Source organism: Protobothrops mucrosquamatus, unplaced genomic scaffold (assembly GCF_001527695.2).
Source record: "Protobothrops mucrosquamatus isolate PMUCROS unplaced genomic scaffold, P.Mucros_1.0 scaffold10, whole genome shotgun sequence".
Lineage (NCBI taxonomy): Eukaryota > Metazoa > Chordata > Lepidosauria > Squamata > Viperidae > Protobothrops > Protobothrops mucrosquamatus.
This window is the reverse complement of record NW_015386397.1, coordinates 317,363-330,853: the sequence shown is the minus strand read 5'-3', so window position 1 is coordinate 330,853 and position 13,491 is coordinate 317,363. Positions and strand designations below refer to the sequence as shown.

At 39.1% G+C, this 13,491-nt stretch overlaps 1 protein-coding gene across 1 annotated transcript; it reads right to left on the bottom strand.

Moving 5' to 3' along the window:
• Nucleotides 1-678: 678 nt before the first annotated feature.
• On the bottom strand, nucleotides 679-4,274 carry SOST (sclerostin). Its single transcript, XM_015810385.1, has 2 exons — nucleotides 4,025-4,274; nucleotides 679-1,100 (listed from the first exon to the last, which is right to left on the bottom strand). Exons 1-2 carry the CDS (start codon nucleotides 4,272-4,274, stop codon nucleotides 679-681), a joined length of 672 nt encoding a protein of 223 aa, XP_015665871.1.
• Between the last annotated feature and the right edge of the window lie 9,217 nt (nucleotides 4,275-13,491).

Sequence of the window (13,491 nt, the reverse complement as noted above, 5' to 3'; positions counted from 1 at the left end):
TGAAATCATATTCCAACATATGTAGAAGGTGCTATGACAAGGAAGGCATTATACTATATGATTTAACCCCAAAATAGTGCATTGAATCATGACCTGGTACACAAAACCATGCTAAGCCATGATTTTATTCATAGCTTATTTAGAAAGACATAATCAGCTGGATTCACATAACATATGCTGATCCATAAGTCATGGTTTTAACAACTCACCACAACTAGAAGGGATCAGATTGGGTAAATCTGTTTTAAAGTCAGTGATCTGGTAAGGTTAGATTATTCTACACAAACACCTGGCCATTTTGCTAGAGAGATGCCAATCCTTTGTCCATTAAGGAAGGACAAAGAAGTCTTGGAAAAAAGTAGTAGTGCACAGAGCTTGCCTCCCCCTTCAATGTTATAGACAATGCGACCCTCTCTAATCTCTGAGTCACTCCTCTCTCAGACTGAGAACTGCTACCATCTGCTCAATTTGAATTCTTCCCTCCCCTTTGGAGCTGTCATCCAAATCTGATAGCTTTCAGCCACACCAATTTTGAACCTCTGGTTGGGAGAGCAGCCATGATGGCCATGGCCCTCCCTTCGCTCAGTCCCATTTTGATCCCAGTGCCATCAAAAAGAGAGGGTGGGTGAGGCAAAAATCTCTACTCTTCTGGGCTGAGGTCTCACCAACAGCCTCCATCTAGAAGGAGTTTTCCAGCTCCACCTGGTTGGCCTTGCTGCCCCTGGCCCTGGGGACCCGAGGTTTTTTGTTTTTCTGAGGACGGGTGGTCTCCTTGCTGAAGTCCTTGAGCTGAGAACGATTGTGGTAGCGAGTGTACCGTTTGCATTTGCAGGAGGTGATGATTCTGGTCTTGATAAACTGAATATCCTCACCAGGGCAGGCTAACTGGACACGTTGGAATTGACTTTGCGCTGGGATGCAGCGGTAATCCATGGCATGCTGCCGCCACCATTTCCCCTTACCAATTGAATTGGGGAGGAGATGAGTTGGTAAGCATTGGCCAGAACACACGAGCTCCTTGATTGGCTTGGTGCTGCGGCAGGGGCCACTGGTGACATAGCGGGTGGAATAGACTTCACGGCAGCCAAACTCCAGGGGTTCTATGGAGAAAGGAAAATAAATTATTTCACTGAAGCCTATTGGAGGCCTCTTACATCAAAGAAGGAGACAATCCAACTGACCTGTTTGTTTATTCAGCATACAAAATAATTCTAGCACTTCAAAAAAAATCTAGATACTGGGAGGGAGCTTGGTGCTTCAGGTTGCTAGTGAATGGTTAGAATTTATCTGCAATTTGATGTGGAGAACATTAGAAATGGATTTATGCTCTCGCAATCTTGTGACTGGATCTTTGCAGGACCTTGGAGAGCTCTTATAGAATATAAACATTGCTCCAACAATATGCAAAATAGGAATCCAAAGTTCTTGACAGAACAACATTCTGTCAAGAGGATTTAGGGCCTGGACTCTAACATGGTGCCAGGCTTGATTATGTGCCAACCCATGTGCCAATCAATATGTTCCTTGACACCTGTTAGGCTCTTTATCTGATTACTTTTTTAAAAAAATGTTTTAATTAAAAATATTAATGAGAAAGACTGCAAAGCAAAGCACTGATCTCAGACAAAAGCTATGTTATCAGCCATGCCGCTAGCTGCACCTGTACTCTAAAAGCATTCTTAGAATACAAACAGGCAGGTTGACTGCAGCCCAATCTTTTGATTTCTGCTAAATGAGTGTTTTGTTGTTGTTTTTGGTTGCGCATATTGACCATGGCAACCATATTCCGAAAGTGCCCATAATATGCTTTGATAGTTTCACAGCGCCATCTGGCCCCCAAATATTCTTTTCCCAACAAAGGTAAGAAGTCAGCCAAGGCTAGAGTTGTCCTGCTAAATGTCTGAAAAGTTCTACTAGTTAGCAGACTGAAATTCAAATCAATCCAGCCCCGTTTTGACTCAACACAATGTTAGTTTCTTGAAAATTAAGAATTTCCAGGATGCACAAAGACTTTAGTATCAGTGAAGTGATGGAGCAGATTCTAAGCAAGCAACTCATGTCTGAGCATTGACCTGCAAATATATCTATGACAGGCCCTTGACATTTTAATACTATATTTCTCAGACATTTTACTGCAATATCAGAAAACCCTCTGCTGAGTTTTTTGGATTACTCCAAAAAACTCTCGTATACCAGAACATTTTGCTTCCAGCCCCACTTATTCATTAATAAAAGGAAACCCCTCAGATGGTGGGAAAAAAAGAGAGAGAATGATTGCATCCTGTATCCCAAACATTCCAGATATTTGCTCAAACTCATTTTGGGAAGGCTAGTTTTGGCTTTCCTCCTGTGACAAAAGTAGGAAGTAGAAGACTAATCAGAGACAGATTGGAAAAGGAGAAGCAGAGATGCCAAGTACCTCTGGCTATTTGGATTGACTGGGCAACTTGAAATGCCTTTAAAGAACAGCCCAGTCTAAAATACTTTCTAGAGCAAAGCTTCTCAAATTCTCAACTCCCAGAATTCCTTAGCTAGCTATTTTGGCTGGGGAATTGGGGAAGTTGAAGTCCACACATACTGTTCTAGATGCCCTTTAGATATCCATCTAGCCTAGTTTGAGGCTCTGCAAAGAGTCAAGAACTGAAAGTTTAATTTACCTGGAAGTTAATGTGGTGGCCTTTCTCACCCATTTATGACTAAATCTAAGTACATATTCTGTATTTCACTGAAAATTGTCTCTCTATTGGTTTTCCCCCCTGCCTTTATTGTTTCTTCAGATTTGATTTAGATGTAAATGTTTTATGGTAGAGGGTTGACTCAGCCCTCTATATCAGGGGTAGTCAACCTTGGCTCTTTTATGACTCGTGGACTTCAACTCCCAGAATTCCTGAGCCAGCTGTGCTGGCTCAGGAATTCTGGGAGTTGAAGTCCACGAGTCATAAAAGAGCCAAGGTTGACTACCCCTGCTCTATATCATTATTATGCATGCCAAAGGAGTAGAAATTTTCCTGAACATATCTTGTTTAAATTAATATCTTTAGTATTTTTGTACCATTTTTAAAGAACCAAAATAGATACGATGGTAATTGTTTGTTTTCTTTGTTCTGCTTAAGCAGTTTTGGAAATGTGGGGAACATGAGAAGATGCTTAGGTTTTTTTAAAGTTATTATTCCCCTTGATACCTTTTCATTATGATTGCATTTTCAGAGTTGCAGTTAGTTGCATTTAAGGAGAGAAATCCCTCTTGAATTACTGAACCTGATTTTAGATTATTCAAACTTTATGTATTTTATCTCAACAGTGCTTACAACAATCTTTAGTTACTTCTAGAAGAGACACTGACTAAAAGTGGCATGTGGTCAACACAGGATATCTTTCATTTTTATTTCCTTCTTTTTCGTCCTTTGTGATTTTCTCTTTCTGTAATCCATTTTCCCATCTATTTTTTCTATTTTCAATTATAATTGCATAGTTTGAACACAAGATTTTGCAAAACTTTGATAAGACTCTACATAAAACAGTAATACATTTTTGAATGGTTGTAAATAAAATTCAAAGAGGTTTTTCTAATAACAGGGTTCCTTTAAGTTGAGGACAAGTGTCCAAACAAATGTGACAACATTGCAATATAAGCACTGCTCCTTATATTTGTGTGTGACATTGTGATCCAAATATGGAAGGGCAGAATTTACATTAGAGTGCATATTATTCATTATTTTCATTATTTTAATATAACCAGGGTTACATCTATGGCCAGTTTTACATTTAAATCCACACACCTGTAATGGAAGGAAGGAAGGAAGGAAGGAAGGAAGGAATTCTGTTTGCTGATCAATAGTGAATTAGTTGGTTCATCCTGACCTGTAGAAACCACCGTCCTTGGAGCTTGCCGTTCTCCCGGAGCTTGCCGTTTCCCCGTTCTCCCGGGGAAAAAAAAAATTCTTACCATGCCATACCAATCAGCTGAAAACACGGAAAGCGGGGTGGGTGGGTGGGTGGGGAGAGATTGTTTGAACTATCTTACCCATCCTTCCCGAAGAAACCTGGGAATTCCTCCGTCCTTGCTGGGCTCGGTTGCTCGTGATTTCACTCTCGTTGTAGGCAAACGCCGCTTGCACTGGCTGCTCCGCTGCCCCAAAGGTCTTGTCCAGAAAATCTGGGATGAACTCCGTGGCATCGTTTTTAAGCACTTGCCAGCTTCTCCCAGAGGGGAGGTTGACTTGGAGAAAGAAGAGCAGGAGGCCGAAAGAAGCCATAGCCCGGAAGATCGGCATGTCAGCGGGAGAGCAGGTGCGTCCGGCAGTCTTCTGGCTTTCTGAGTTGACGAACCTTATTTATCCTTTTTAAATTCCTTCGAAGAAAGCGGCCAGCCAATGACGCGGAGAGGGAGGGTCCAGGAGAAGTGGGCAGGCTCAGTTGGGCCAGTGCGTTTGCAGAGACCCAAGAATTCGGGTGACAGAAGTGAGGGGGGGGGGCGGGGCGGGGCGGCCGGGCGTTGAGTGTCTACAAAAAGTATAGGTCTTTGGACATTTCCTAGGGTCTTTTCCCACAAAGACACGTTTTGAAAAATTATTTCACTCATTTCCTCTGTTTTCAAACACATTTCTGATTGACTTGGGGACCTCATCTTTGGCCAAAGGGCCAATTGCAAAATCTCATTTCTTCTGATTAAAAAACAACAACCCATTTCTATGACTATGCCCTATAGAAATTCCATTTGGGTGGAAAAGAGAGGGGAGAGACTAGGTGATTAAAAACTTTGATTGTTGATTCAGTTAGTTGATTTGATTGTGTTCAACTCAAGAGGGCATGCATAAGATGCCCTCCTGCTTTTCTTACAACATCCATGTGAGGCGAGGTGGCTAGGCTAAGAGAAAGTGACTAGTCCAAAGTGATCCAGCCAGCTTCCATACCTAAGGGAGAACTGAAGCTCAGGGTCTCTGGTCCTGCACCTTACCCACTATACTAAATGGGCTCTTAATGTAAGAGTCCTGTCTGTCTCATATAGCTTCCTTCTGTTCCCCATAGTGATCAACTAAATATTTTCAGAAATTTCACCATTAAGAAGGCAACCATGACTGCAGGCAGGTTCCTCTTCCCCTACATCATGGCTTTGACCTCCCAATTCTGATCCCCTTCTCAAGCTTGTAGCAATCAGCACATCTTGGAGGAAGAGGTTCCATGGCGTAATTATGGACTGTGAGAGACACATTGGTTGCATCATGAGACGAGAACCACATTGCATTCTCTCTTCATATCAAGCATAATTTTAAAAGTCTTATCTTGTCTATCTAAGCATATTTTTTTCTTTACCAGTCTTCCATCCCTAACATTATCATAGTGGGTTAGATTTCAAAATCTAACTGACCACGATGCCTGGGGATGATGACTCATGATATCCAACACATCTGAAAGACTTCAGGGACAAATACACTATTTTAAGACAATATTCTAGTGTAGGTAAAAATGAATCCAGGCATTTTCTAGAATCTTTTCTATTATTTCATTTGTTCTACATGTGCTCCTTTCTACATTGCTTGTATGTATCCATACTTTTTACTTGTAATGTTTGGAGCTTGCCCTTCTTATTTTGTAATTGTTCTGAATATAGGCAGTATTTGTTAAATTATACCTGTACTCAACCTGATTGCTGTGCTTACCAAAATAAATAAGAAACCATATGCTAGTTTTTTTTTTAACTGAACACATTCATATCCTACATTCTGAATGACTGTTGTTGCTGGAATGATGAGAAGAAGTTATACAATCAGATTTTCTTGGCTTGGGGTAACCTATGGATGCCACAAAAATGGACTTGCTTAGTTAATTGCTTATCTTGTTTAACTAAAGTGATGTTTTAACTAAAACTAAACTAAGGAGATGTTTAACTCTTGTTTAACTAAAGACAACACTCTATCAGATTCAAACCTAAAACTCACAGCTTTCCTTAGGAAAAGAAATCAAGTGTTTTGCACATTTTGTCTTCAAATCAGATCATATATCAAAAGAATAATTTTGAAGTAAACACAGTTCGCATCTTTTGAAATAAATGTCTCATCTGATTGCCACAACATTGATTTTCTTCTACATTTTGCTGCTGTTTGAGGTGTTATGAAATGTTCCACATTTTGGGAAATTATCCACATCTCAAACATTTAAATAGCAATGCACGAAGTTAGCTGACCATCAGTAAGGTTTGCAGAAATGCTTCTGTAGAGAAGGGAATAAAAAGAGCTATCACCATCTTGATCAATGTTTGCTTATATCTGACAGTCTTAGATTGTCATGTCCATGAATCAGCCACATAGGCAGATATGGTCTTTTATGGGTGCAGTTTTGGGCACCCAGATGAAGTCCATGCTCTCCATGTCCTCAGCACCCATTTAACTTATGACTTCAATCTTAACTCCCTCATGGATCATGTAAAATAGGTTTCCTAAAAATTATGAATATGTTTTGATTGTACTAATGAAGACTAAAGATGCGTTCTTAAAAAAAATTAAGATATGCATGTTGGTTAGGTACATAGATAAGAATGGTAATATTTTCTCATAATATTTTTTTTCTCTAAAACCAAGCACTATAACATTTTTTCTCTAGAAACAACCACAACTGTGGCTTTAGAGCAGTGCTGGCTGGGGAATTCTGGGAATTGAAGTTAAAGTTGCCAGCTTTGAAAATCACTGCTTTAGACAGCAAATCTGAGTGTAGGAAATGCATCTGCCCTTTCCCCTCAGAAACAAAATATGTGTTTTCCCTCCCTTGTTTCCAGTTTTTATTCTTGGGTCTCTATCATCTAATTTCAAATTATCAAGTCACTTTATTCCCAGATGAGATTCTAAAATCTCATTTTATTCCATTTTTCACTTCTGCGTTCTCAGACTGATATGAATTCTAGCTCCCCCCCCCCCCCCGTGTTTATTTATGTGAACTTGTCCTTCCTTCCACCCCTATCCCTGATTTTTCTATTTTCTCTGGGGAATGGGAAGGAATTTGTTCAATTCCAAGCAGGAAATCATCCACTGATACAAAGTATTACCAGCCAGCTTAAACAAACATATCCTCACCACTGTTTCCGCTCCCTTTTTTCAGTAAGTATTGCAGATTTACAGAGGAATTATGAAGTCTGAACAAGGAAGAAGTACTTCATTTCTCTCCTTCCCTCTTTTTCTGCCACCCTCCTCTGATGTACATATATGTATTTAGTACATACAAACAAAAAATTGATTTGCTTGGTTTTAGTTAAGTAGTATGTATGAAGTTAGCCATTGTGAGTTATGATGCATGATTTATGACTTGGCTCATATGCATGTACATATACATGTGTATACAACAGGAGTTGCAGCAATACACAGTTAGATGAAAACAGCTGCAAAACAAGCCAAGCAATTCCAGGTTGCATCAACAGAAGTATAGTATTGAATCCAAGGAAAGTCATTATTCCTCTCAGTATTGCATTGATCAGTCCACATCGCCATATTGTATCCATATTTTTGGAAAGCCATGGAAAAACTGGAATGTATCAAACCGCAGCTAGGATGAGGTATGGTCTAGAAGGAAGAAATTATGAAGGGAGTTTGGAGACACTAGGATATTTAGTATAAGACAGGAGACAAGATGGCTTTCTTCAAGTATTTGAAGGGTTACCCTGTAGAAAAATAGACTTGTCAGAATTGTTCCAAAAGACATGACAAGAAACAATGGGATTGAATTACAATAAAGCAGATTTTGGTGACATCTGGAAAAAATTCCTAATAGTAAGACAATAATGGAACAGAATACATCCAGCAATGGTAAACTCTCCTTCACATGAGATATTTAAACAAAATTGGATGGCCATTTATCAGGTATGCTATATATATATATATATTCCTTTGTTAACCAAAACAACTTGTCAGAAAGTCTTTTTCACCCATTGTAGGTAAAACCCTACATTTAAATGTCCTTCTTGTGAATGGGTAATGGATTTGTGTATAGTTACCCAAAGAAAAGCCACTTTACCAATTTTTTAACAATTAACCCAGGTTTGGAACTGTTGGGCTACATGTGTCCTATGATTCTTTATAGGTATATGAATATATTGTATGATCCCAGTAACTCTGGAGTAAGACAATAACTGTAAAGAAACAAAATTATGCTTGAAAAACTGGTGATACCAAAATGCAAGCCGTAGCCTTGACAGTGATAAAAAAAATGCTGGAAAATGTAGCATAAGCAATATTTAGAAGGTCATAGGAACCCCATCTAAAGAGAACACAGTGTCCCATATCTACATTTGATAGAAAACTGTTGATATTCAAGGAAGCGAAATATAGTTTAGTCTATGTGGAAGCGCCTGGAGCTTCTGAAGGAGTCAAAACATGCCCCCAACACTAGTTGTGCAAGTCATAGTCAAGGTTGTACATAATCATGATTCTCTGAATGACAGCTGTGCAAGCACGGGATTTTAACCACTATATAAACATATCCAGGCTTGATTTTACTAGCCTATGAATGAAATCAAAGGGGAGGGGGAGGGAGGGGAGAGGTGGGGAGGAGAGGAGAGGAGAGAAAAGGAAAGGAAAGGAAAAGAAAAATTGGAAGAGTAAAATTTTACCTACAATGGACGACTGGAGATTGAAGGTTTCGTACCTTGCTGAAATGGCAAAGATTTCGGCTTATTTGAAGAATTACTCAAATGAACAATTTTTATTAATATGGAGAAGATGGATTGTTTATATTCAAAAGAAGCATAGAGTGGTGGAATATAAGTTAGGTTTCTAGTTAACTTGNTAGAATAATATACTTTGTGGAGTTAGGGATATTAATATTAGTTTACTTATAGCTGAATATTATCCTGGGATTGGGTTTGGGAAGTCCGGGGGGTGGGCGGGTGGGGGGTGGGGTTCTTTTTATAGCATTGTGATGTTTTTTATACTTGTGATGTTTTTTTCTATGATGAAAACAATAAAAAATTTTACACTGAAAAAAAAAAAGGAAAGGAAAAGAAAGGAAAGGAAAGGAAAGGAAAGGAAAAAGAAAGAGAAAAGGGAAAGGAAAGAGAAAAGGAAAAGAAATGAACAATTTCTAAAAGTACCAAGGTGGTTTGACAATCAGTGCCTGTTAAGATCTGATGTGTCACAACACAGCGGGCAAAACTGTTCTTTTTAAAATGAATTAGTGTTGAATTCTATAATATAACTCTCAGATCTGTTTGGGGAAGCATTACCTGCCCCGGTATTAAATTCTCTCATGGGATCTCCTCTGAACTGTACTACTGGAAGAGATATATTATGTGGAAAAGTAAGACAGGGCTTCCTTAGCTTTGACACACCAGTAAAAATCTCCCTTTGCCATGAAGGCCATAATTTGGGATATCAGTGACAGAACTCCAACTGTTTTCGTGTAGATTATTTTCATTCTTTTCTTTTTTGAAATGATTTGATCGTGATCTGAATGCTATCCATCCCTCCATATTGTAGGGATAAAGATGGGTTTCTTTGGAAAAAGAGAAAGGCCATCTAAAAGAGTCAGGAGACATTTTAACTGCTTCAACTTCTGTTCTATCTGTGAACTCAGAGCAAAAGCACACAAAGGCCTCCTTGGATGCAATTATAGAATCTTAAGTTGGAAAGACTTAAGAGGTCATTAAATTATTGCCCTCCACACTACAGGTTTCACTACACCATATTCAATATATGACTATCCAGCCAACTACTGAGGTCTCTAAATACTGCTAGCAGTTCATACCTCCTAGTGCTACAGATGGGGTTTTTTGTCTACATGCCCACCCTCAACCCCATTATGGAATATGGTGCTCAACTTATCCACACAACCTTCAGTTTTGGAAAAGTTGCACACCCCTGATTTAAATAAACTATGCCAGTCTTCAGAGCATACACTCAAACCATCTACTGCACTTGCCAGATGGAAAGGTGTAATTGAATATAAGAAAATGCCCCCAGGAATAAATTAGAAGAAATACATATGTTCATAACCCCATATAATGCCCAACTTGCTTAATTAACCAAGCTAAAAACAAACCTATAGACTTCAAATATACCCCAACATAGCAGTGTATGTATGACTTATATACATAGGGATGTCTCCTAAGATCTTATTTTGATGAAACTGTTGTTGTTGTTGTTGCTGTTGTTGTTAGTTGCAAAGTCATGTCCGACCCATCGCGTCCCCATGGACAATGTTCCTCCAGGCCTTCCTGTCCTCTGCCATCTTCTGGAGTCCATTTAAGCTCACGCCTACTGCTTCAGTGACTCCATCCAGCCACCTCATTCTCTGTCGTCCCCTTCTTCTATTGCCCTCAATCTTTCCCAGCATTAGGCTCTTCTCCAGTGAGTCCTTCCTTCTCATTAGGTGGCCAAAGTATTTGAGTTTCAACTTCAGGATCTGGCCTTCTAAAGAGCAGTCAGGGTTGATCTCCTCTAGGACTGACTGGTTTGATCGCCTTGCAATCCAGGGGACTTGCAGGAGTCTTCTCCAGCACCATAGTTCAAAGACCTCAATTCTTTGGCGCTCAGCCTTTCTTATGGTCCAACTTTCACAGCCATACATTGCAATTGGGAAAACCATGGCCTTGACTATACGTGCTTTTGTTGGCAGGGTGATGTCTCTGCTTTTTAGTATGCTATCTAGATTTGCCATAGGTTTCCTCCCCAGGAGCAAGCGTCTTTTAATTTCTTGGCTGCAGTCCCCATCTGCGGTGATCTTGGAGCCCAGGAAGATAAAATCTGTCACTACCTCCATTTCTTTCCCATCTATTTGCCAGGAATTGAGAGGGCCGAATGCCATGATCTTCGTTTTCTTAAAGTTGAGTTTCAAGCCAACTTTTGCACTCTCCTTCTTCACCCGCATCAAGAGGCTCTTTAGTTCCTCTTCACTTTCTGCCATTAGAGTGGTATCAAATGCATATCTTAAGTTGTTGATATTTCTCCTGGCAATCTTAATTCCAATTTTTGATTCATCTAGCCCTGCCTTTCTCATGATGTGCTTTGCATATAAGTTAAATAGGCAGGGCAACAGAATACAGCCTTGCCAGACTCCTTTCCCAATTTTGAGCCAATCAGTGGTTCTGTGTCCAGTTCTCACTGTTGCTTCTTGACCCGCATATAGGTTTCTCAAGAGACAAATAAGATGGTCTGGTACTCCCATCTCTTTAAAAACTTGCCACAATTTGTTGTGATCCACACAATCAACGGCTTTAGCATAGTCAATGAAGCAGAAGTAGATGTTTTTCTGGAACTCCCTAACTTTCTCCATGATACAGCATATGTTGGCAATTTGATCTCTAGTTCCTCTGCCTCTTGATGAAACTAGACTGATTATTTTAATATTCTAAGGTAGCCATCTTGATCTCAGCCAAAGAGTGCTGAAATATAATCTTATCTTTTGTCAATATTACCATTTTATTTATTTATTCATTTACAATACTTAAATTCCACTGACTTCATATCAATGGATTTATTTGTAAATATGAATTAAATCCATAAAAATAATTTACAAAGCAAAACCCCCAATATATTAACAATTAAACCTTGCCATGCAAATTGAAGCAAATGTGTCTAAGAATGCTTGAAATTAATTAAAAGCTGTGCAGAAAAACTCCATCTTGACTGCCTTTCTAAATGCCACCAGAAAGGCATCAACTAGATCTCCATGGTGTAGCTGTTCCAAAAGATTGAGCATATACTGAGAACCATTGTGTTTTTAGTCCTCCCAGACAAATCTCACCTGGAAGTGGGAAGTTCAACATACCAATTGGAACAATTGTCCTGGATGGATCAAATATTCAGGTCCCAGTTCACAATAAAGGATTTTATAAGTTAAAGCTAGTACTTTGAATGGTATTTGGAAGCTTTTGGTAAATAATTCATGCAGCATCCAAAATATTTGATGAGGTTCTCATTCTTCAGAAGGTGGGACCCTGCTAACAGAGGACTGGTTGATGAAGATGATGGAATTGTTTGAGGGCCAAGTTGACTTGTTTGATTAGAGAAAAGACAATTTCAATATTTATTGGTGACTGGAAACCCTTTATGAACTTTTTGCGTAAATAAAACAGAAAAATGAAAATGTATGGTTCTGATGATTAGATAGGATAGATAGATAGGCATTATAGAAAGAAAGATAGGCTATATTATAGAAAGAAGACAGTCATGATGTGATTTCAGAAAAAGAGGTAAATTTATATTTTATCTGCTATAAAGAAGATTGAAAGCCACTCCTTTGTATCTTCTTTCTTCTCTATTTTTCTCCCACATCTTCTTTCTTGCACTTTTAGCTCTCTCCTTGATTTCTTTTTATTTTTTTTTCCTTATTCTATATTAGCTTGTATTGGAACTTTGGTTTTTAAAACTTTTTATTCTATATGTGTGACTGTGTGAATGAAGAAGTTGGGGCCTGCTTTCTACACCAATTACAGCTTCCACATAGTCTTCAAAGGAAGCCCCACATAGAGTTAGTAGTCTATTCCTCCTTATGTCAAGTTTGTCTCCATTCAGTCTGTTATATGGAAACGGGTCAGTTTGTGTGACTTGAGGTATATAAAAGGCTAGCAGGCTACTTTCTACTTTGAAATAAAATCTGGCCAGCTCTCTCATCACCAGATGACCACAAGTCCCAGGATTCCCTACCAGTATGGTCAAGACATATGTCTGGAGATTTTTTTGAAGCAGAAGGGCTTCGAAGCAAAGAAGAGTAGTGTCAGAAGACTCAGCTATCCAAAGGGTCATTTGTATCTATATGAATTTATCTTCACCTTTACCATTACTCCTAGTAGCTTTGCTTCCATCTTTTGCTGACAAAAAATGAACCATACTGTTTCAAGAATAAGATTTTTGTCTAGGTAATTTCTTCTCCATCCCCAGCAACCTCGCTCTAATTTTTCTCCAGCTCTGTGACAGTTGGTTGCAAGAACTCTTTATTTATTTAAGCTGATGTGCTCTTACCTGTTTGGTTCTTTAGCTACTGTGATTGGTGCTGCATCTGCCTTTCAACTGTTTAAAGTTTTGGTAGGAAGACAAAAGAAAAATTATTTGATAATGGTGGTGGTGGAGTCCTAGCTGAAAAGTAAGATGTCAGGAGAGAGGAACATATAGACAGGCAAATGTGTTTTCTGGCTTGGGGTATAATCATGACAAACGGCAACGCAAAAAGATGGCAAGAAAAGGCTGATAAGTAGATCATCAAAGGCAGCATTTATGTACAATAGTGAAAATAAGACTGCAGTGAAAGGAAAGAACTGCCAAGCGGGTGAAAGAAATGCTGGGTCCATCTTTTAGGCCAAGAGAAGGCCTTTGGCACCATCTGGTGTCAAAAATCCAGTAATTGCAAAAGACAGCGGCTTAACACAGGAAAGGGGTGGTGGGAATAGCAGCAACCTGGATTTTTTTACAAGGCTATTTAATTTATTTCAATGGTTTTCCTTTCCTCAAAGTCACTGGAAAAATATCTTCATCAAACTGTATTTTGGCCTGCAGTTCCCATATTCTCTGA